At 35.4% G+C, this 24,884-nt stretch overlaps 2 protein-coding genes across 4 annotated transcripts in view; both read left to right on the top strand.

The window, feature by feature from the left end:
• The window catches only part of WDR49 (WD repeat domain 49), a 124,885-nt gene extending 111,421 nt beyond the window's left edge, over positions 1-13,464 (top strand). Inside the window, exon 18 of the mRNA XM_025425482.3 lies at positions 13,213-13,464. Within this exon, the coding sequence (XP_025281267.3) occupies positions 13,213-13,337 (125 nt within the window). The 3' untranslated portion in view covers positions 13,338-13,464. The remainder of the gene's footprint in view (positions 1-13,212) is intronic.
• A 5,812-nt stretch (positions 13,465-19,276) lies between these two features.
• Positions 19,277-24,884, top strand: part of SERPINI2 (serpin family I member 2) — a 32,918-nt gene continuing 27,310 nt past the window's right edge. For 2 of the 3 annotated variants that reach the window (XM_035710406.2, XM_025425483.3), the window contains exons 1-2: positions 19,277-19,429; positions 21,631-21,885. In XM_035710406.2, the coding sequence (XP_035566299.1) occupies positions 21,639-21,885 (247 nt within the window). In that variant the 5' untranslated portion in view covers positions 19,277-19,429; positions 21,631-21,638. Of the gene's footprint in view, positions 19,430-19,609; positions 19,689-21,630; positions 21,886-24,884 lie in introns of all 3 variants that reach the window. The other variant, XM_025425484.3, reaches the window with a different exon arrangement.

Genomic DNA, 24,884 nt, shown 5'->3' with positions numbered 1-24,884 from the left:
ATACTTATTTCTGTGTCATTTAGTCCTTCTTGTAATAGTAGGCTTCCACAAAAATTATTTTTCTTCAGTCTGAAGAAGGTTCTGCAGTATTTCTCATAGTGTGGGTCAGCTGGTGAGCTTTTATGTGTCTGAAAAATGCACTTATTTCATTATGGCTTTGGAAGGATATAGTCACTGGTTTTAAAACTCTAAATAGGATATGGTCATTTATTTATTTATTTATTTATTTATTTATTTATTTATTTCCTTTCAGGTCTTTAAAGATAGTGTCCCATTGTTTCCTTGCTCCCAAATTCCTGTTTAAAATTCAGCTCTTAATATTACTGTGGCTCCTTTGAATGTAATATCTTTTTTTTTTTATTTAAATCTGACTCCTTAATAAAGGGTTTTCACTTTATCCTTACTTTTCAGTAGCTTTATCATGATGGATATAAATATACTTTTCTCAGTATTTATATTGCTTGGAGTTGATAGGAATTCTCAACTGAATGTTTTTTCAGTTTTGGACAATTCTCAGCCATTATCTTTTCGAATATTTTCTTTCCAATTCCCACTCGCCTGTCCTTTTGGGATTGCAAATATGCATATATTAGACATTCTATACATAATAAATATTTCTTACATTCTTTTCTTCTTTCCATTTTATTTTCCTCTTTGGGCCTTGAGTGCTTTATATTGACTTTGCACTCACTAATCCTGTCTTTGCCAGTCTGCTCTTAAACTCATGTGATCAATTTCAGATTTCACATATTTTTTCAGTTCGAGAATGACATTTGAATCTCTTTTTATATAGATTCTAATCCTCACTTAAAACATTCATGTTTTCATCCATTTTGTCTAAATTTTCTGTTTTCTTTAACATACTTATAATAGTAATTTTAAAGCCCTGACCTGCTAACATCAATATCCGGATGATCTTGGGGTCTGCTTCTACTGTCTATTTTTTTCCTCATGATTATTAGTCACATTTTCCTTCTTCTTTGCAAATCTGGTAATTTTTGTACAAATTTTTAATTCTATGACGGAAATTGTGTATATAAAATGTATAGATACTGAAATTAATGTTGTTTTCTCCCAGAGATAGTTTACTCTTTCTTTAATTGGGAGAGAACATGAAGGGCACATCACATTAATTCAATTAGGAATTGAGCTTGGTCAGTGCTTGGTTACAGCTTTAGTTAGATTTAGTCTACTTCTGATTTCAAATGTCTGTTTTAAGCTTCACCTATTATTGGTATATCGTCTCCTAAGTACTGCAAGATTACAGGAAACATTACTTTGCCTCTCCAGTCCAATCTACAATCTCCATCACCCTAGCATTCAGAAACCATCCTGTGGGGAATACTCACCGTAGTTGTGGGATTTCTCTGGATTCCAGTATATCATACCAACCCACATAGTCATCAAAACTCTTCTGATTTTACTTTCCCTTAGAAAAGTCTCTTTGTCTATGGCAATCCGGTTTGTGGACATGATGAATCCACAGAGGGAATTAAATATTTGGCAATCTTAACCCATCTAAGAAGGGTTTTACCATCTTCACAATTTTAGTTTGATAATCTTTGCTTCCACCACCCTCTGATGTGTTTAAAAATATTATTTCTACAATTTACCTGTTTTTGTTTTTCTGTCTGGTACAATGAAAGGATGGTAGGACCTACCACTACCTATCTTTTATTCAGAAACTTTATTTATTATTATTTATTTATTATTTATTTATTCAGAAAGTTTATTCAAAACTTCTGTTGAAATGTTTAAAACAGGAAAGTGACATGACCAGTTTTGCATTTTAGAAAGCTTTCTGGAAACTGTGTCGTAGATGCATTATAATAGGGCTAGACTGAAGGCAGCATATTGTACTAATGGAAGCTTGTTGTTTGCAGCCAGCTATCTGCTTTTGAATCCTTGCTTTGCCTTCTACTAGTTGTTTATATCTGGAAAAATTATATAAGCTGCCAATCCCAGTTTTCTTATGTAGAAAGTGGGGCTAAGCATACCTGATTTTGAAGCTGTGTGGGTAAACTTTAGCACAATGACTAGCACATACTAAGCATCCATTGGATGGCATTTGTTATTATTTTGAAGATAAGGAAACCCTAGAAAGGAAGTAACGGAGTTGAGAAATGTTAGGGAGAGGGAATTTCAGGGTTATTGCCCTGATGAGATGTGAACATGTGTATGACTATCATGTTTCTAGCTTGGAAAACTATGTCCAAAACAAGACTAGGATTTTAAGAGAGGAAATACAGGAGGAGAAAGATGGTTTAGAGTGTTTTCAAAATATGCTGAGATAGAGGTGCTTGTGGGACGTCAACAAGAAAAGCTAACACTTTTCTGAGAAAGTGATTATAGTAGGAAAGAAAGACAGAGTGGTAACTGAAGAGCAAGTGCAGGCATGTTTCAGAGTTTATGTTATTGTTAAGCTCATTTTTTAAATTTTTGATATAATATAGGAGCATTATAGAATACTAGCTAGTAGGAAGTAAAGAGAATTCTAAAGAACCTGGGAATATCAGACCTGAAGAACGGCCACTACCCCTCAGAGCTGAGACAGACCAAGGAAGATGCCCATCCAAGCTAGGGCTGATACTCAGACCTCACTGGAGGGGGCTTATCCATGTGTCACTGAATGGTAAGATGGCAGAGCTGCCGCAGGTGTAGTGTGTCAAAATTCTGCTCTCCAGTGACATGGGAAGCCATCCACAGGGAGGTGCTACATCTCAAAACTCACTGCAAAGCCACCAAAAGAGTACAAAGGGGGGTGTTCACAGCAAGGAATCACTCTGGTAGACCTCTGCTTACTTCTTAGGGTAAACAAGGAAGTCCTACACCAGGTAGTGCCAGACGAGTGGCACTCTGCTGCAAAGCCACCCGAGAAGGTGACAAGGAAAGCTGCTGGTTCTGGGCTCTGGAGTAGCTATGCTTGCATCATGGGAATCTAGAGCTGCAAAAGCCTTGGTGGGGACTTGGTACTGAGGGAATCATGCTGTAGGAGTCTAGTGCTAGAGAAACTGCCCTGCAGAAGCATGGTGAGAGGAGACTCACTTGGAAGAAAAATCTACTTCTCCATTGTCCCTCTAGCATTCTCTTGTGACAGGGATCAGCATCAACCAGCTGGCAAAATAAATATTTACAGGGTTCTAGTTTATTATCACAAAGGAGGCAGTGGAGAGTGGATTTGGAGCTGAGGGGCAATATATCAATAACTGGCATATTATCATCTTACCTATATTTTCATGCCCCCCCCACTCTTGGCCCTTTACATTCTTTTGTGTCTTTTGAAATTGCATTCATCTTTCCTAAGGTATTAATAATGACTATGGTTGTCTTTTGGGAGAATTTCCATTTATAAAGTGAATAAAACTTGGGAGACTCAAAGCAATAATGGTATAAAGGCAAAATTCCAAGCATACACTTGGCTTCAAATCAAGACTCCACCCCTTGCTAGCTATATGACTTCGAACAAGTCAATTACACTCCCTGTGCCTTAGTTTCTTCAACTAAAAATGGGCATCATATTAGTTACCATCCTCATAATGTTGCTGTGAGCATTAAGTGAAATAATTTAGGTGAAGTGTGTAGCATAGGACCTGACACCTAATAAGAATTTCTTTACTGATAATATTTTATTGTTATTATTCCATTATTATTCTACTAAACAACTCTATGTTACAGAAATTATCATTGTCCTTATTTTCTATATGAGGAGTCTGTGGTATAGACTCTATGGCATAGACATAAAGAGTTTAAGTCACTTCTCTGGTCTGACATAGCTAATAAGAGGTGGTTCCTGCATGAGAAGTGTCCATGTTATTCAGTTGTCCATGTTGTTAATATTTCTAGGTGTCATCTCCCTCGTTCAAATACTGTTCAAATCATATCCCCTAGGCAGACTATTCTTATCCTTATTTCTGAAACCAGCCATTTTACTATAATATTACCTATTTTTATCACTTTCATTGAAAAATTGTTCATCTCCTTTTCGGGAGGATGCTGCTAGATTGAAAAAAAATATTATAAAAGGGCCCTTAACAAAAATCTCAATTACCAACATATCCCCCCTCCACATTTTCATTACAACAGCTTACTTAAATCTTTGGGCTGCATTTTCCACGCACTTATGCAATCCCCATAATTACAGCGTGTGGAAGGTTATTTGGCAATTGTATGATGAGGGGCATCCTGCCAGACTTACTTTCAATATTCTAAACTATCACTTTGGAACCCAGGACAGTTTTCAAACACTCCATAATCCCCCAGTGACTTTTTAGTCTTACCTACTGGGTTTTTAATGTCCTTTTGTATTCTCTTTCTTTTCCTTTCAAGTTGAAACATCTTTCATACTCTCTCTTTAGCTTCCAAGTTGTTCCCTGTGGGTTCTCAAACAGCTTGAAGCCCCTCTTTGATATCCCTTATTCAAAAACCTGGCAAGGACTTAGAAGTGTCTCTGGGTCAGGTTTTGCCAATAAATTCCCTAGAATCCGTTCACACTGTATGTGTAAAATCTTTAAAATTTCCAGTGTAGAGAAAATGCTGCATTAGTGACAGCTCACGTGAATTGTTTGTTGTTGTTGTTGTTCTGTCAAAGACAAAGTGAATGGGACAATTAAAGACATGATTTCATTGCAGGCTATTGCATAGGGAGAATATTTGTTAAAGAGGAATGCCTCAAAGAAAAGGAAGTGGGCTTGAGCTGTTACAGGGGTAGGTTAGTGATCCAGGAATCTTACTAGACTTTTGGGGAGGGGTAGAGAGGTCTTATCTCAGAGTATGAGAGAAGACTTATCTGTTATCTGCAGAGTTATCTGTCTCCAAAACTCAAAAGCATGGAGGAGTTTCTTAACCACCCCTGCTTTCCAGGAGTACAGGGCTCAGTAAGGTTCAACATTGTCAGTTCCCTGGCTTTTGTTCAAGAGAAAGGAATATCACTTATGGAAAAAGCCAGAGGTGATCATAAACTTCAGTGGGGGGACAGGAGGGGAACAAAGCAGGGTCTCAGAAGTGGTGTCTCACGGATTCTTGTTGATGTTGCTCCTATAAAACCAGTTGAAGCATATGTTTGAGTTGGTGACAAAGGTCAGTTGTTCTGGATCACTGATATTGTGGAAAATTTCTTACTGGAACAAAAAATTAAAATTAAAAACCCATGTATAGATATATTCATTTTAAGTAAGAAATGAAAGATTGTTATATGTGATGTACTCCAGGAAATTTTAGATAACTAAAGAATGAGCGTAAACAAGAGACATCTTGGAAGTATAATTCCTTCCTATTATTTTTATCTTTATATAATAGCTCTAAATCATCCTGAGAAAGACACACAAACACACACACCAAAATTTGGGTCCTACAAGACAGACATGATTAATATGTGAAAAACATTTTTTAAAAAGTTCAACAGATGTTCCACATATGTCATCAGTGAAATGCAAAGTAAAACATTAATGAGATATCACTGCTCCTATTAGATTCCTATTAGAATGGCCAAAATCCAGAACACTGACAGCATCAAAGGCTGATGAGGATGTGAAGCAACAGGCCCCTCATTCATTGCTGGTGAGAATGCAAAATAGTACAGCCACTCTGGAAAGCAGTTGCAGTTTCTTACAAATGGAAACATACTCTTACCACATAATCCAACAATCGTACTCTTTGGTGTTTAACCAAAGGATTTGAAAACTTATGTTCACACAAAAGCCTGTGCATGGATGTTTAAAGCAACTTTATCCATAATTGCCCTAACTTGGAAGCAACTAAGATGTCCTCCAATAAGTGAATGTATAAATAAATTGTGGTACATCCAGGTAATGGAATATTATTCACTAAAGAGAAATGAGCTATTAAGCCATGAAAAGACGTGTAGAGGAATTTTAAATGAATCCTACTAGATGAAAGAAGCCAACCTGAAAAGCAACATACTGATCATTCCAACTATATGACATTCTGGAGGAGGCAAATGGTAAAAAGATCAGTGATTTCCAGAGAAGGAGAGAGGAGGTGAATAGGGTGAGCACAGAGGATTTTTTAGGGCAGTGGAAATACTCTGTATGACATTACAATGAGGAATATATCCATTAATCTTTTGTCCAAACCTATAAAACATACCACCAGTAGTGAACCCCTTAGGTAAACTATGTACTTTGGGCAATTATGATGAATCATTGTAGATTCATCCTCAGGGGCAAAAATGTACCATTATGGTGAGCAATGTTAATAAAGGGGAGGCTATGCATTGGTGGGGACAGGGGATATATTGGAAATATTTTTACCTTCTTTTCAATTTCATTTTAAACCTAAAGCAGCTCTTAAAAAAATGAGTATATCTGTATAAACTAAACTCCAAATAAATTAAAATAAAATTGAATCTTTAAAAAAAAGGTTCAACAGGTCCTGAACCACAATCATTTAAGAGAGACATGAAGACAGTTACAGCATTTTGACCAGTCCTCACCACCTTGCCAACATGCCATTGCTTTGCTAACTGATGTTACTCAGTGATGGCTAAATTGAATGACAACTTGGCACTACTGATCTAGAGTTTAGACTCAGGAATTCAAAGCTTGGTGTCAAGATATGGGCAGTTGGTAATAGCAAGGGCACCACCTGTGATCATGTTAAAAATGTAGCATCATCAAGGCTCCAACTCAGATCTATTGAATCAGAATCTACATTTTAACAAGATTTCTGGGTGATTCTTATGGACATCAAATTTTGAGAAGCTCTTCTCTAGAAGACTTAGAATAGGACTGAGGGTGTGAATTAAAAGGTTTTCAGGATACTGAAACTGAACACTTATTATTATTGAGACTGCCATCAAGTCCTTTCTCACCACGGAGCCTGTGAGGTTTTTGCCACTATTCTTTGCCTGATACAGTTGGTTGCTAATCAAGGGACAAGGGAAGCATCAGATGACAAAAGATTAACTTTGCTTTATTAAGTTCATAGGATCATTTTATTTCTGTGAAGATGTTTTAATAGCTTCATGACCACTACGTCTTTCATTTTCATTACTTTTAAAACACCTTTTGGGTATCATTATAAAAAACCTTGTTGGGAAGCCAGCTACAGAATGAACTGATGAATATATAAATGTCGTATTTTCCCAGATAGGAAATAGTAAGTGTAAGTGGTTACTGATAACACTAGATGTTGATTTTTAAGGGCTGTGATAAGTGGATGGATATATGGATGTCTGACATAGAGAGCTACCTTTCTTCCACCATTACAGAGCCTTCACGTCTCTGGAATGCAAGAAATCCAAAGTTTGAGAAGTGAGCCTATCCTTTCTCATTCCTGGAGGTGTCTTCATTCATTTGTTCATTTATTCAACAAGCATGTTTTTGAACACTTCCCATAAACCAGACACAATGCTGGGTGCTATGGGCTTATGAGTTATAATGGCAGACAAGGTCTTTGCTTTTGTTGAATTTATCACCTAGGGGAGAGACAAATAATAAATAAGCAAGTATAGGAAGATAAGTTTGGATGGTGATATTAATAAGAAGTATGAAGAAAGTAAAGCATGATAATGTGATAAGACATGACTAGGGGAGCAGCCGTGAAGGTCCCTCTGATTTTGGGGCTGAATCCTGAAAGATAAGAAAGCAGTCCCATGAAGTATTAGGGACAGACTATTCCAAGGATAGGGAAGTGTAAAGGTACTGAGTTGCGAACAAGGTTGATGTGTTCCAAGAGGAGAAAGAAAGTCACTGTTGCTGGGGTAGTGTGAGATAGATCAAAACTGGTACAAGACGAGGTTGGAGGGGGATAGGGATCAAGTCATGTGGGGCCATGTAGCCTGGACAGAGAATTTGGGTTTTAAGTGATGGGAAGCCTTTATTTATTTTTATTTATTTTTTAATTTTTTGGTAAATGGGAAGCCTTTAGAGGCCATATACATTAGCCGTTACTAGCCCTTCTAAGTCAGCTCCTCTTCAAGATTATAAATTGTTGGCTCAGAAAGCAAGAAGTTTGAGATTTGACATACCACATAACACCTATATGGGAATTGAGAGTGCTTTAAGATAAGCTATATATTTGAATAAACATAGATTTTCTTTACAAGGAGTATCCAGCAGCCTCTAGTCACAAACCACCAGAACCTTGACAAACCAGTCTGTCTGTCTCGTTAAGAACCACTTTGCTTTTCACAATTGTCCTGAGGTCAACAATGTACTTTACGGCAAGTGTACCAGTCAGGGTTCAGGGGAACAGCACCAGCAGGCCCATATATTGAAATTCAAGACAGGGAATTCGCTAATGGGATTGTGGGGGCTGGTTGAGCAAGTCCAAAATGAGTTGGGCTGAGTCAGGAAGGGAAGATCATGGCAGACTGGGCATAGGCTAAGCTATCGTCCACAGGTAGGGAGGAGAGGACAGGATCAAACTCCATGGGTACAGGCAGAAACTATTGTCCAATGGTGGATTTTTATTTCCTCTCTTCAGGAAGCCTCAGCCCTACTTTTGAGGTCTGCCAACTGATTAAATCTGGCTCACCCAGATTATCCAGGATAATCTCTTTTACTTAAAGCCCATTGATTAGGGACTTTAATTGCATCTGCAAAATCGCTTCTGAGCAACACCTCGATTAATGTTTGATTGAATAACTGGGAACTTTAGCCTTGCCAGTTAAGACTTCAAGAAAGCGAGTTATCACAGCAAAGTTAAAGACATTCCTTTAGAATCTTAAACAAGTTCAATAAACGGTTAACGGTCTCTTGGATGTATCGCACAATCTATTGCAGACTCACTCACATTATCATATGACAACATTATGCCATTGACCTAGCAGATGTTGTTACTCTGAATAGTAAGATGAATTGGCTACTATTATCCCTTTAGAAGGTGTTAGGTGAATGACATCATTTTTGCGACGTAAAAGAATTTGCCAATGAAGCCAAAAAGGTTGCTTAATGGGCCTCATCTACAAAGATCCCTGTGAATATTAGTAGCTGCTGGGAGTTTTAATGTTCCAGGTGGGAGCCAGACTGCAAGCAGGGATCATTTCTGGGGAAGCATTTGAGGTGCCTTTCCAAAAAGAGATCTCAGAAGAAAAGGACCCAACTCTGCAAAATTCCAATAGTTAGCTGAAACTTATTTTCTCATCCTGAATAAATAGCTACTTTTATAAATAATTATGTAGTTGTAATTTCACATTTTTTTCTTAAAGAGAGCTTTCCAAATTGTAGGCTTGGGGCCCAGGAAAAAGTGATCCACCTCTGCATATCAATCTATTAACATCTGTCTTTTAACTCAAAAATTTTTTTGGTAACACTGTCTCCCTTTAGATCTGCAAGGGCCTATCCATTAGTTGTTGGTTTAACTGTCCTGAAACCCAGTCAATTATGGTGAAATTTCCTCATCTAGTTGAGAGACATATCTCAGTAAAACAGCGAGAGTTTATTTCAAAAGGAGCTCTTCTTTGCTGTCACAATGAATCTCAGGAGAGCTCTGAGGCATTCAGAACGCCTTGTGATTCTCAAATGTTAATCTGCAGTCCTGTGGGGCATAAGTGACTACTAATGTACAGAAACCCATGGAGTTGTACTGCTGGTATTAGGCAAATGGAAAGTATTTTCATTTGTAGCTTTGCTTAACAGGTAGTTCGAGGTTGATTCATTTTTGTCCTATTGCTAGAAAACAAAAATACACACTCATCAAGTACCAGAACATATAAAAAATTATCCAGTGAGAAGTCTCCCTCCCTTCCATGACATGGGTTTGTCCAGTTCCCAGTATCACCTATTTCTGGCATCCTCTGCTATGAGTTTCTCTGAATCCTCTGAGAGTTTCTGTATGCATTGATGATTTTAAATTTTTTGACCTCTGCTCTCTTTGGGTTTTGATGTGCCTGCTATACTTTTCCAGTCCTTCTATTTCAAATTTTTTGGAATCACTTCATTTTAGATGCGTGTTGGGTTTTGCTTTTTGGATCCAACTAAGAAAAATCATTTTTTATCATGAAATTGAGCACATTTATTAATATATTAGACATTTTGGTTTTATATTTCTCACACCCTTATGACATTTCTTGTTTATTTGTTTTTTAAAGTTTTCACTGGATCTGTAATTTTTTCATTGGTTTTATTTTAAGAGGGTGCTATATATTTGTTCTAATGGCACCTTTGTACTCATTGGTTTATGTAATTCTTCTAGCCCTTCAGTTTTCTAGGACAGTAACTATTACATCCATGCTGACTGATGGTAAAATGAGCATGTTTTTTCATTCCTCTCCTTCTCTTCTCTTACCTAATTTTATTCAATAATTTGATCTTCCTTTGGGATTATTTTATTTCGTTAAATTTACTTATATGACTATTCCTTGACTTGTTGGCTTAAGCCCCTTGCATCTTAGCTGATTTATCATGAATGAAGCTTCTTCCTTCTTATCCCTCCAGTTTTTTGTTAATTGCATCATTTCTACATTGTCAGGCATGTGGCTTCTACCTTCTGTTTTATTATCTCAGACTTCAAATTATTTTAATCTCATGTCTACATTTAAAAAATATTCAGGGCTCACCACTAAATCTTTTTCTGCATTTTCCTTGGTCACTTATCAGTTTGCTTTGTAGTAATATTCTGGAAAAGCTGTCTTAGAAATACTAGTCCCTGAATTCCCTGCAGGTTGAAACTGTAACTTTTAGATTTGTGGCACAGCTTGGGTGTGTTTCACACCCACACCTCCCGTGTTCTTTCCTCGATTTTCTTGCTGATGTTGCTCTACTGTCTTTGGTACTCATCATTACCCTGAGGAGAGCTAATGTAAGGTATCCATTTCTCTCCTTTTACGTGACTCAACTATTTTGTCTAGCTGCCAAATGATTCCCTTTGAAGTCTAATAATTTTACTCCAATATGCTTTGTTGGACTATTCTGACTCTGTCATTCCTGGTACCATGGTCTGTCTTTCCCATTTATGTCAGATGGTCTCTCATTGAAGGAAAACTTCATCCATGATGCCTTCCAGTATTTGTTCTGCTTTGGTGTTCTTTCTTGAGGACTCATCACAGTGTTGTGTTCATTGGATCTTTTTCTTTTTCAGTATCACTTTCCTCTCTCAGGTCTTCTCTTAATTTTCATCTTGTTATATTTATTTCTTTTATTTGTAAGCTCCACTCCCCATTGTGTTACCAGTCTCTTCTCACTGGAGAGATTTTTCCTGAGTTGTTCCAGGTCACCTTCCTAACTTCCTGGTTTGCCATTTCCTGACATCTTTCACTTCTGCTCTGTGATCTCCCTTTACAGAGGGAAACACTCTTTCAAGTTTCAAAATGTAATTTGTGACAAAGTGTTTAGTAACAGTATATATCTGGCCAATGGCAGCATTTTTCCAGTGGGTCTGTGTATTGATTACTCCTGCTATTTTTAAAATTTGTTTTGTTTCTAATTTTGCTTATAGTCCCCTATGTCCATGCTATACCAGTTGTTTTTTTTTTAAATTTCCCTTCTTAATTATTTAATCTTAATGAGTTGGATTTTTTAGACTTGAAATTTGTAGTGGGTTCCTAGGGGAGAGCTTGTCATATGGGGTTGGAATGGCCTTAAGTTTTTACAACCTTCAGGGGCAGATTGTTTTTAGCAGAACATAGCTCATGTGTATGATTCTTTATGTAGCCCTGCCTCATCTGTTTCTCTGAAGACAATGAGGTGCTGTGGAGGGCTTTGGCTTCTAGCCTTGTTCACCTCTGTTAACATCTATGGATATGAATGAAGGATAAAGCATTTATACTGCAGGGTGAGCCCTTTACCTTTAGTGAGTGCCTTTTTGCCAGAACTTTTGAGATGCTGTTGATACTGGTCTTCTTACACTTTCCATACTCCTCACTTTAATTCATGTGACTTTTGTCCAGTCTCAGCTCTTAGACCTCCCTTCTTCATAGTTTGCAGGCTGCAGGTTACCTCTGTCTTTGGGTTTTACTCATGTGGAGACTGTCTGCCATATTATTTTTTCTCATTTTTCTGGTTGTTCTCATATAATATCCAAGAGAAAAAGGGGAAAGATATTGACTCATACGATCACGTTTGTATGGTAAGTGGAGAGAGTTCTTTTTTTTTTTCAGTCCAAATATATAAAGATGGCACTACACTGTGAAGTTGTTCAGTGTTTATATAGTTTATTTCATATTTCTTGGGCTTTGCATTTAAAGTGTTCTTTTGTCCTGTTCCAACCTTATTCTCTATATATTTTGAACTTTGGTCACATTGTACTGAATTATTCAGAATTACCTGAATAGTAGCTCTTGTTTCTCCGTACATTTTTTTTTCACTTTTTTCCCTCTAGTTGATATTTCCTTTCCCCTTGCCAACTCTTCCCCACCTCCATAGTCCTTATTATTAGTTAAAATCCTACCTGGACTTCAATATCTACCTCAAATAGTATCCCCTTCTTAAAGCTTTTCCTCTGATTTCTGCATATTACTATAACCTCTTTATATGTTTAAACAAAATTTATGTTGCTCATATTTTCTTAGAACTGTATCTTATTGTACTTGATATTTTGGTTATTTGGGCACTGTTCCTACTTTCTACCAATTGGAAGAAAGCCTGTGGCTTAGTCATATTTGTGCCCCATTTATGTCTGAGCATAGAACATTGTGCATAATATACATTCAGTAAACATTTGTTGAAATGATAAAATTAAGCAAAAGGCCAAAATTATTTTCTTGAATGCATGGCACAATTTCCTCCTACTTCTCACTGATGCATAATATAGCCACTCATGGGGATAATTTGGCTCTTTTTTTCTGAAACCACAGATCCCTGCAGATCAAAGTATCTTACAAGGACGTGATTGCAGATGCACTTGTTTAGTCATGCAGACAGTCAAACTGTGTTTTGATTATTTTAATTGTCTTATTTCAATACAGAATAATTTGTTCTTGGCTTTTTATGAGTCTTTGATAGCTGTTAAGTAGATTAAAAAGCAAAAATGGAAAACACAAGCTTCTTTAGTCTTCTACTGTGAAATGGTGGATCTCTATCATGGTATAAATACATTAATAGAACAAACTCTGTTAAAATTTAACATTTTAATTTAAATTGAAGTAGAAGGAATAACAGGAGCCTAAGATAAAATTCCCCCGAATACGCTCTTGGTTTTAGAAACACACAAATTTTCAGATGAATTGAAACGAGAATTTTCTCCCCACTATTTCACTTAATTGGGTCTCTTACCAAGTATAATTTCCGTGTCATTTTCTTCATCATTTTGTAGCTTTGAAAGCTGTATTTGATGAGAAAAACCTGTTCCCCAAAGAAATTCTGGATCGTGAACGAAGAGCCAAGCAATTATGTCAAGAAACAAGTAGCGAAGTGAAGATAAAAAGAAATAAGAAGTAATTATAATTGAAAGAGAAATAAATATTTCATTGTCACATGAAGTATGAAGATAAAATGCAGATAAGGAATCAAGAATTCTGTGCCTTTCTTTTATTTTACATTTAAACTTCAGGAAGTTTTGTTTTCAGATGGTGTCTTAGTGCTGTTTTTATCTATCACCTTTCACTTTCTGTATATTCTTAATAAAAGATAAATTGGACTAAAGAAGGGACAATAACAACTGGTATCATTTATTCCCAAGTGGTTTATATAAAAATGTACATTTTCAGAACAATGTGTTCTGACCAGATGCACTTCTGGTTGCTTCTACAGACAAATGTTTTTGATAAATTTTTATTGTAAAACCTACCTTGAAATTAAATATGAAAAGCACCAATATAGTGACTATCTACAAACTTAACTAAGTAAGCCATTTCCACTTATTTACACACTTTCTAGTTTCTTTTATTTAATTTTTAAAAATGATTTTATTTGTTTGCTTGAGAGAAAGAGAGAGAGAGCACAAGCAGCTGGGGGTAGGGGGAAGGTATGGAAAGGCAGAGGTAGAAGCGGACTCCTCCTTGATGAGCACAGAGCCTGATGCAGGGCTTAATCCCTGGGCCCTGAGATCATGACCTGAGCCAAAGGCGGATACTTTAACCTACTGGGTCACTCAGGTGGCTCTCTAGTCTCTTTTAAATGATACTGACCTTGTCAGTCAGTAGCAGCTTTTCTTATTCATGTCCACAGCTTTACATCCATTCTTCCATGTATGTATTGAGGAATTATTGCATATGTTGTACTCTTATATTTTATTTTATCATATTCTTGAGTGACATACCACATACAAAGAGGTAATAGCCTTAGAAATAAAAAATCAAAGAGACTGGGGCTCTATTTAGGACCCACTCTACATAGATGCTCAGGTAGGAAATATTTGGTTCTGAAACACAATACCTCACTTTTTTGATCCACTTTTTATTTTCTTAAAGATTTTATTTAATTATTTATTCATGACAGAGAGAGAGAGAGAGAGAGAGAGAGAGAGAGGCAGAGACACAAGCAGAGGGAGAAGCAGGTTCCATGCAGGGAGCCTGACATGGGACTCAATCCTGGGTCTCCAGGATCACACCCTGGGCTGAAGGCAGTGCTAAACTGCTGTGCCACTGGGGCTGCCCCTTTGATCCATTTTTTAAATTTATTTATTTGTTCATGAGAGACAGAGAGGCAGAGACACAGGCAGAGGAAGAAGCAGGCTTCCTAAGGGGAGCCTGATATGGGACTCAATCCTAGGACCCTGGGATCACGACCTGAGCCAAAGGCAGACGCTCAATCATGGAGCCACCCAGGTGCCCCGATCCATTTTTTCTTCATAAATATCCTCATATACCAGGTAACCAACATTCTTATGCTGCTTTATTTAGTATGTTCTATAGGAGCAATTAATTCATTCATACAACTTTAATTATTTACTACACATTTGCATTTTAAAGAGTTCTTGCAAAAATATTGGTATTTTAAGAAGAATTTTGCAACAACACATGCAAGTAAGGGAAATAATATATAGGAACCTACTCTGTTCAGCAACTGCAAAACTTCATTGTGTTTACGCCTCACAATAATCATATATCTATTACAGGATTAAAATCTGAGTTTTGCATCCTTTTGAAGAATGCCCAATTATCTATGGCAGAGTTGAGATTGCAGACCAGGCTTGTTTTACTCCAAAGACCATGGTTCTACGCTTCAACTTTCTCTTCACTTCTTATTAGTATAAAGTCAATGGAATGAACTCTAACAGTAGAATTTCCAGCATCAGCAAAGAAAATGTTTTAGTTGGTAGAGAGAGTGGCCAAGGAAAGGTTTTCAGAAGACACTGCTTATTCCACCTACATTTAAGTACATCCTGGTCAGGCATTGTGACTTCTATATACACTGCTTTTCTATCCCCATTGAATGACAATCACATATGGGAAAGATATAAAAGAAATATATAGTTTAATGCATCAATCAACAAATGTTGGAGAATGCTATTAGAGTGATAAAGGTTCTGAAAACCATGTTTCAGAGGAAGAGGTAAAGAAATGGGGAAGTCTAGCTTAAGAAAGAGAATTTGTGGGACATATAACCTATTCTCATATACTTCAAAGCTTCCCTGAAGATAAAAGAGTAGAAGTAGAACCAATGGACACAATTTTAAGAAGGTAGATTTTACAACTACTTCCTAAAACCTACTAAAACAAGAAGATTTCTTATTTTCCCTCTCCTTCCCATCTTGGTGCAGAGGAGTTGGCAGTAGGCCTGCTGCATGGCTGTGAAAGGAAGAAAGAGCAACTGAGAGAAGACCCCTCAGAGATATGCTCTGTGCATCCATGAGTATGGCGACTGGGCAGTGGGAGGGGGATTTACATGGTAGAAAGGCAGAGAGGGTAAGTGGGGGAGATGGCCACCATAGTTGGAGGTTGGTTACACTGAGCAAACCAATACTGAGGAAGTATATGAATAAATCAGTGAATATATTGAGGATGAGAGGCAAGTATCTCAGTTTTATGAAGATATTTATAAAATTTCAAAGGAGGAAAACTAGAAAGAACTGTGAGGTCTTAGATTGGGTTTAGAGATACCAGTATGAATTCATGGTTTTAAATAGAGACAGAGAAAAGGAGGGAGGGTGGAAGAAAAAGAAAGATAAAAAGGAGGGAATAAGGGAGGAAGGGAGAAATGTTTGAGTGATTAAAAAATATATATTTGTAGCTTGCTCACGAATGATTCAGAAAATACTAATCATAATGTGTATCTAATACATGTATATAATGTATTTGAGTTTATATATTTTTTATATCTATATGAGAGAATGAGATAGGGAAAGATCAGATATTAGAGTGAACGCACATATTACGAAGAATGTTAACAACTGGGGAAACACAGTTCTTTGTATTTAACAGCAACTTTTCTGTGAATTTGAAAGTATTTCAAAGTAAATTATTTTTTAAAAAAGAAAAAGGTTGCCTTGGGACAAAAGATTTCTTGAGATGTTCTAGCAGAAGCTGAGTAACTCTCTCCCAGGGATATTGCAGAGAATTCTTGCACTGGCTGGGAGGTTTGATTAGATAATCCATCATTTCAAACTTAAAGCATATGATTTATGAATCATAGATGGATGACAGTACAGTGGAATGAAATTTGAGCCACATTTCCAGAAATGTAGAGGAATATTAAGATGTCCAAGAGATGTAATATGGGTACCATATACTTTTCAAAGGCTCTACTCTCCATTCATACACCCACCCGTCCATCTATTTATCCATTCATCCATCCATCCACCCAACCAATTATTTAAGACATATGTAAGGGAGTGTTACAGACCCCAGGTATACACATATAGATGTATAATAGAATGCACTTCTCCTGCCATCAGCTTTCTGGAATGAAGGCACATAAAATGCAGTGATTTACTAAGCAAAGTTGAATGAGCACACTAGTTTTTCTGGTATAAATTAGAAATTCTTTTGCTAGATGTATTTCTCTTCTTTTACCCTTGGAAATGACTTTGTTTGAAATGACTAGTCTGAAATAGTCTCATTCCTATAGACAGGCTTCTCTCTATAGTGTGCAAGGCACTGTGCTTGTGTGTAACCCTAATCCCATCTTTAATTAACTTCAGGCCCTCTTCCGGGAAAGGAATTAAGAAGAGCTGTCTCACAAGTATATTTAATGAGAATAGAGCTTTTAAAGGTATGAAAGTCTCTTTTAATGTTACTATTTCTAATGGTTTGGAACCAAAATGCACACAAAAGGAAAAATAAAAAGACATTTAGTTATTATGTCTTACTCTGCTGTCTTATAGCATCTAATTGTGCTAGGCAGGTAGCAGGGTCTCGCCTATCAAATGTTAATAGAACTGAAGACTTTATAAGCTATTTCTGAAATTAACACTTAGGTTCAATTATTTAAGATCCATTTTTCTACTGTCACATTAAAATAGAATGTGCCAGAAATTTCAATAGACTACTTTGTAGTATGTAGATTTACACTAAATATAATTTAATATGTTATCTTTTCAGAGCATTTTTTATCACACAAAATACATGGAGCTAACTGACAGAGGAAAATAATGCCTGAAACTAATCCATGCTCAAATAGAAGAATTACCTTTTAAGCTTTTAAGTCCTTCATTAATGAGAAGAGTTGCTTTTATGTTTTTAAAATTTGGAATTAAACACATTTTTACTTTAAAAAACCTACAAAATCCTAAGAAAGATAATGATATTGAACCCATAACCTCTTGCTATTATTTTTATACATATTCTAGGTTTATTTTTTACAGTGGGGAAGTGATAATGTGCAAATTCATACCAAGACAGTTTGGCTCTCACTAATGAATTTTTAATTTTTTTTGCTGACGCTCTAGGGATAAAATAGAGTTGTAGAAGGAACAGATTTGTGAAAATATTTAAAAAGTCTGCAGTAGTATTTTATGGACAATTGTGGTATCTTTATTATCTATTAAAAGAGCTTAAACCAGGGAGAAGAAATTCATAGCTATTCTTTTTTACTCCCCAAGAGACAGAAAAATGTACATTCTGCTTGAACTGCTCTAACATAAGGTCCTTACAGAACAACTTCATTAAATGATTTTACTAAGACAGAGTGTCTGTCTCTGTCATTGGAAGGAAAAGTAATGGCCTGTTCCTGGATAAATCACATTATGATCTGAGTAATATGGAGAAATAATAATTTGGTAGCCAACAGTACTTGTGATGGATGTTTGCTGGTGTCACCACAGGGATAGAAAAGCATTGATTGAATGATAGTCTTGGACATTCAGACTTATTATTTATGAATTGCATAGTAGAGTAAGAAGAAAGATCATGCTTTTGTGCTGCATGACTGTTTTGGAAAATGATCTCTAATAGTGTTAAGTTAAAAGCTGGAAATGAGTTTGCATATGTAATATTATAACCCAAGATTTAGAAAACATTTAGAGATGCCTAGATGGGCAATTAAGGATTTTAGTGAATTAGGAGATTATGGCCTATGGCAATCATCAGGGCTGTCAGCGAGCTCCAGCCCCATTAGGACACCGAAAGAGGTTAACAGCATTCTTGAAAGTTTTCCTGATGAATTCCTTCTAAAGTCATCTACATTCATTTTATTTCTTTTTCATAAATTTATCAGAAATAACATTACATTTAGTTATCAATAGTGAATATTTAATAGTAACTGGAACAAATTTTCCATTTCTCTTCTCAGAGATGACTGATGAATAATACAATGTATTTAATATCTGATTGCCATTGAGGTGATTGATTTGAACTAGAAGAATGAGATCAAAACCCATTAAATTATGTGTCCATTTTTTATTAATGAACTGTCAGTAGAGAAAATCATAGTAAAAGTCTAAAAACATATAAAAGTAACACTGATGTTTATTATCAAATTAGCTATGTTTAATAGTGTTATCTTCATATAATTTGGTAAATCAATAATCTTAATCTGGTCTTTTTGTTCAACATAGGGAGTTTATTTCTTCAACATCCACTCTTTTTGCTAAGAATTAAAATGTAACCACAGGAAATTCCTGTGACTATTGTATAATTTGATGAATTGTTGAGAACTCTGCAAATGCGGCAGCAATTTGTCTGTGCATTCTGGACTTGATTTAGCTTTATCCTTTTTCTCATAGGCATTCTAAAATATTTATGATGGCATACACTGGTAATCTGATGTGTGAGTCCTGTGAGAAACAAAAAGAACTAATTACTAGCAAATTTACAAGCCCTGGTACATTCTTCCAAATTCTGTTTCTACTTACTATATAAAAGAAGTGGAATAATGGATGAAATTTTAGAAGTTTAATGATTTTTAAAAATTCTATTGTCATTTTATTTCTCAATTCTTGCCAGTTGTATCACTGATCATTAACCTGGTCATGTTAGTTCTTTTATACAAATGTAGTGAACACCTGCTTTGGGTTTAGAGGAATTAATCATACAATGTTCAAGATAAATAAAGCTGGCCTTGACTGATTGGGTATTTTATGTACTAGTGTTTCTCAGCAGGCACATTATAGTTATATAACATTACAGTGAATAATCAGAAGCCAATTTTGGGTAAGTACCTCAAAATTAAATAGCTTTTGAGTAAAGTACATATGCAATAATATTGATCATGAGTGTTTAATAGAGTAGGGGAATGGTATTTCAATTCACTTTGATACAGATATTATTTAAATTTATCAAATTAACACATTACTTTTATTCTCCTCAACTGGCATAATTATAAATTTGAAGGTCGGATTCTTATAAGAATGTTGTTTAGTTCACCAGTACTTCATGCTTCCTGATGAGATAAGATCCAAAACCCAATGATGTAAGTGAATTTTTAAAACAATTTTTTTGGTGTAAGCTTGTAATTTATTTAATGCCTAGAAATTTTCTGGGAAAATTGGATGATCAAATAATGTAAATTTTAATTATTAAGATCATTCATAATAATGAGAGGATGCCTCTCTGATTCTACTATAGGGGAAAAATTGTATCCTTCATAATATTGTTTATTATTCTAATACAAATAAAATGCATCAGGATGTGCCTAATGAATTGCCACTTGATGACTTAAAAGTACTAATAACGCTTTGCTTATATATCTACAAACTGATATTTTCAATCATAAATCTTCTGAGATATTGAATAGATTAGAAAATGATTCACTGAAATTTATTTCATGTATAAAACTTTTCTTACTCACTGGCTGTTACTATTGTTGCACTGACTCACAACCTTATGTATTAATTTAATCCTCAATAAAACATGGTTTGATAGTATATATCTATATTTGCAGTTTGCCAAAACAATTTTTTTAAAACAATTTATTTCAATTGCATTTTGAGGTCTTTTTCCTTTGCAAATTGTATATCTAAACAGAGTTTAATTACAAATATTAGAATGCAATTTGAAGTAGTTGGCTAATGACTCCATATCTTAGTTTTAGAGAATATTTGACTATTAGTAAGCTTTATATCTAATAGTGACTCTTAACCCATTTATGGGTCATGCTGACCGTTCTAGTTGTCTGCAGAACACTTTAGAAATATAGTTCTTCATTTTTTAAGGCTGACAATACATTGTTCTGGAGCCCTTCATCTTTACCTTCAATAAATGGTTACTGCCTAGTAACCTTTTAATCTAGGAATTATTAAGGATTACTAAAATGAATTTTTTGCAAGGTAAAATTAGTGTTACTAAAATTTATAAGGATTTCGGAGTCAGCATTTTGTGAGGTCTGTGATAATATTGCAAAACTCATTCTTAAGATGTAATCAGGTGGCTGAATTTCCTGTACTTTTAGTGGAGAGCACTGTCATAGGGTGTCAGTAGTGTTGTGAATTGGCTTAAGGTTCCAATTGTAACTTTCTTAAATGTGTTAGTCAAATTATTCTTTGATTTTTTTTAAATTGCTTTCTTCTTTTGTTATTGTTGTACCAGTTATATTTGATTGTAATTGTGTTTCTTTACAATTTTTCTGAGTTTGTTTTTCCTCACTTTGAATAAAGTACATGGTGGATTTTGGGGTATTTTGCCCTCCAGAAGTGAGATTCCATAAAGTGTGAAAATTCCTACTGCAAAGACTTTGCCAGATTACTCAAACTAATTTAGAAAGTATTGACTTTCTAGTATTATAGATCAAAACCACAGTAGAGTGTCTTCCTTTTTTTTTTTATTGTTTCTCTTTTGATCTACAAACCATTTTAGAGTAGTGTAGACAGAGGATTTCCTTGATAAAGAGCTAGAAGTGATCCCATTTAAAAGAATGGGAAAGGGGATCCCTGGGTGGTTCAATGGTTTAGTGTCTGCCTTCGGCCGGGGGCGTGATCCTGGAGTCCCGGGTTCGAGTCCCGCATCTGGCTCCCTGCATGGAGCCTGCTTCTTCCTCTACCTGTGTCTCTGCTTCTTTTTCTCTATCTCTCATGAATAAATAAAATCTTAAAAAAAAAATAAAACAATGGGAAAAATAGGAAAAAGTATCACATAGCTATTTAGAGATAGAATTGCTATTGATAGTGTCCCAGGATTACAGGTTCTCCTTTGATTTTAGAAGACTGCTTTATATTTTGGACTAGTTCTTGAAAGAATATGATAATGCTATTAGCACATGGCCTATTTCCCCTAATAGATGATGCTGAGTCTGAAAATTGGCATGAGAATCTTCTTGTAATAGTCTGTCCTAATAGTTAGAAAGTTTTATGTTGGAACTTACTTTGGTTAAACTCTGATTATTTTGAAAAACTAATGAATTTTGAATTAATGCACAGAGGTCAAAATGAATAAGATCTTGTTGTGGAGTCTCCTATTGATTTTTTCTGGAAGTCAAGCTTCAAGACCCTTGGTTCAAAGAAATGTCGAATTTGCAGTGGATCTTTATCAAACTATTTGTTTATCTCATGAGAACAACATTATATTTTCCCCCCTCGGAACAACTTTGGTTCTTGGGATGATACAACTGGGAGCAAAAGGAAGAGCACAACAGCAGATAAGACAAACTTTAAAACTTCAGGAAAACTCAACTGGTGAGATTCTTACATATGATTATTTATAATGGATAAGATCTGGCCAAATTTATTTTGAAAATTAGAGAGAAGCTTGGGGTTGCAGAATTTAAATACATGGAAAATGTTATCAAAAGCATAAAATTATAATAAAATAGAGAATTTTAAATAATTTTATTTAAATTGTTTCCTAATGAAAATGTTACCAGAAGAATATATTATTTTTAATACAGATATTTTAATACAGATATAAAACTGTGAGTCTGTCAGTGTATTTTCTTCTGGCCTGTTTTAGCCAGTTTTAATTAATTGAGATCATGTTGTATGTATATATATATGTTTATTTGTTTATTTATTCTTCCACTCTCACTATGTTGTCATCATTTTCTCCCATCAGCTTTAGAATATAGTTGTTAATTGTTGCATTTTATTGCCTCTTATGGAAATATCATTACTTAACCTCTCTTTATTAGGTTGTTTCCAGTATTTTTCTTATAAAAATGCTTCAGTGAGCATCCTCTCATAGGAATCTTTGTGTGCATCTCTCATTATTTTATTAGCTTTTAAAATTATTTTTCTAATTAAAATTTAACTTTTTCACCTAATCTAGACCAAGAAAGAGTGGTAATGTATACATTTTAAAAGCTTGTTTGGTTAATGGTTTCTAAAGGAAATCCTTTTTTTTTTTTTTTTTTTTTTAAAGCACTTACATAATCTATTTGAGGCCTTTTTGTTGTGAAGGGTTGTTTTAGAGTCGCCCAAAGGCCTATCTGGAGATACTGTGTAGAAACTTTGGTGCTGGCATCCTGTTTGCAAGGGTAGTTGTCGAGGTGTCCGAGTGGCTCAATTCGGTTAAGTGCCTACCTTCTGGTCAGGTCATGATCTCAGGGTCCTGGATGGGCTCCACATTCAGCGGGGGTCTGCTTGTCCCTCTGTCTTTCCTTCCCCCACCTTCAAGTAAATAAATAAAGTGTTTTTTTAAAAAAAGAAAAAGTAGTTGTCCATCTCTCTGGACACCTCATGTTCTCAACTTCCACAATGATTTTAATTTTAAACTTTACATCACTGTCAGGTAATATGTCCTAAACAACAGAGGAAATTTCCAGATTTTTGGTGTGGAGATTTAATCACTAACTAACTTCAGTATGTTTACCTCAGAACATAGTAATTATATTTTAGCATTTGTTTTTCTTTTTTTACAGGGTCTTATTTGCTTTGTTTTAAGTAAAGGCAATTTTATGTAGAAGTTAGTGATAGTCAAGGTAATTGCAAAAATTTTCCTTTGTGAATAATGTAAAATGAAGCCACCACATTCCAGATTTAGTCTTGACTGTCTGTATTAATTTCAGCAAATCCCACTACATAGTTCCAGAAACATTTAAATCACATGATACTGCCTTGAAAAGTAATAGAGCATTTATAAAGATATGTAAAGTTGATTGTATGATAAAACAGCAAAATAAGAGCTTCTGAAATATAAATTATTCTATATGACTATATCTTGTAGAGTAACACAGAAGTCTTATCAACTCTGGACTGAGAATATGATGATAATCATATAAATAAGGAGGATGACACATTATAATCATATCAATAATGAGGATGACACATATATGGTGTCAATCACATATATGGTGTGGTCACTCACTGTTTCTGTGCTTAGTATCCACTATCTCACTTAATCTTCACAGTTACCCTGTGAGGTAGACATAATCCTGCTGCTTAGATGAGGACAGGGAGGCAAAGAAACGTTGAGTGACTTGTCCAGAATGAATTACAAAAATGATTCAGTGAGAGGCATAAATCAGAAGAACAATATATGATATTTTCCTTGGGAGATTATATATGGACAATTAAACAGTAGTATGTTAACACATGTAACAAAGTCTACCAAGCTGCTTTCTATAATGCTTTGTTAAGGAAGAGAGAAAGGGGCACAGATGCAAGGTAACTGTAAAAGGAAAAGGAAGACAAGCAAGAGAAAGAGAGAAAATATGAAAAATAAACTCTGGAAAATAAAAAAGAGGAGAGAATTAAAGAATAAAGAACAAGGAAATAGAGTTAAGGAAGGGAACAGAGTGGAAGAGCGCAAGGAGATGGAGAAAAGACCCATGGGGTCTGGAGAAATATGAGTAAAATGGTGTTAAGGGGTGACAAAGGGTATGATAGATCAGAATGTGGTGCGTGGGTTGGGCCATATTAGAACCCAAGATGGAAGGGAAAATCACTAGTAGTGATCCTGTCTTAATTTAACATTTTTACATTTTGTTCCTCATGGATTTCTTTGTATTAATACTGATGTTTTTAATGTATTGCAGTAAAATATTATCTTGATTATGGAATCTGTTGGCATCTCCTTAAGTTTTATGCCCAACATAAGTGTCTCTTGGACTCATCTTAGTCCTGGCCCTGCCTTCCATTCCCAATGATTATCAAAGGTGCTATCTGTAAATTAGTCTATGTTTTACATTTGCTGGTATTGGGTTGTTTTATGTTAACACCTGCCTTGTTTCACAGATGAACATACAACTCCTGGGATCCTACCCTCACAAGACTCAGTGTCCTCAGTTCTTTCCCCTGAGTAGAAACATCTGCTCAGAATTTACCTCCTCCAGTCTACTGGGCTCTGATAATGCTCCATTTTTGCTATGCCTCTGATATGCTGCTTACTAATCAAAGACTAATGGAGGTGCTTCCTTATTCCAAGAGCGTCATAGAAAAAGAATCAACCATGAATTCCAATCCCAGATCTGCAACCAAATAACCTTACGATCTGACACCTCTTAAATTACTGTGTCTCTCTGGACTTCAGATTCCTCACTATAAAAAAAGAGGAGTTTGAATAAATAATTTATATGGATCTTTAGGCTAGAATAATCTACAATCCTATGACTGCCTTTGTTTTTCATCTTTGGGTCTCTCGCATTTCACAAATAATTGGCCTTTGGGCTTGTAATACCAGGAGAAGTAAACATGTATTGAATTCTGGAACATTTTCTACTACAATCAAACCAAAGGTT

Source organism: Canis lupus, chromosome 34, assembly GCF_003254725.2.
Source record: "Canis lupus dingo isolate Sandy chromosome 34, ASM325472v2, whole genome shotgun sequence".
Lineage (NCBI taxonomy): Eukaryota > Metazoa > Chordata > Mammalia > Carnivora > Canidae > Canis > Canis lupus.
The sequence above is the reverse complement of the archived record's forward strand: the minus strand, read 5'-3'. Positions and strand labels throughout refer to the sequence as shown.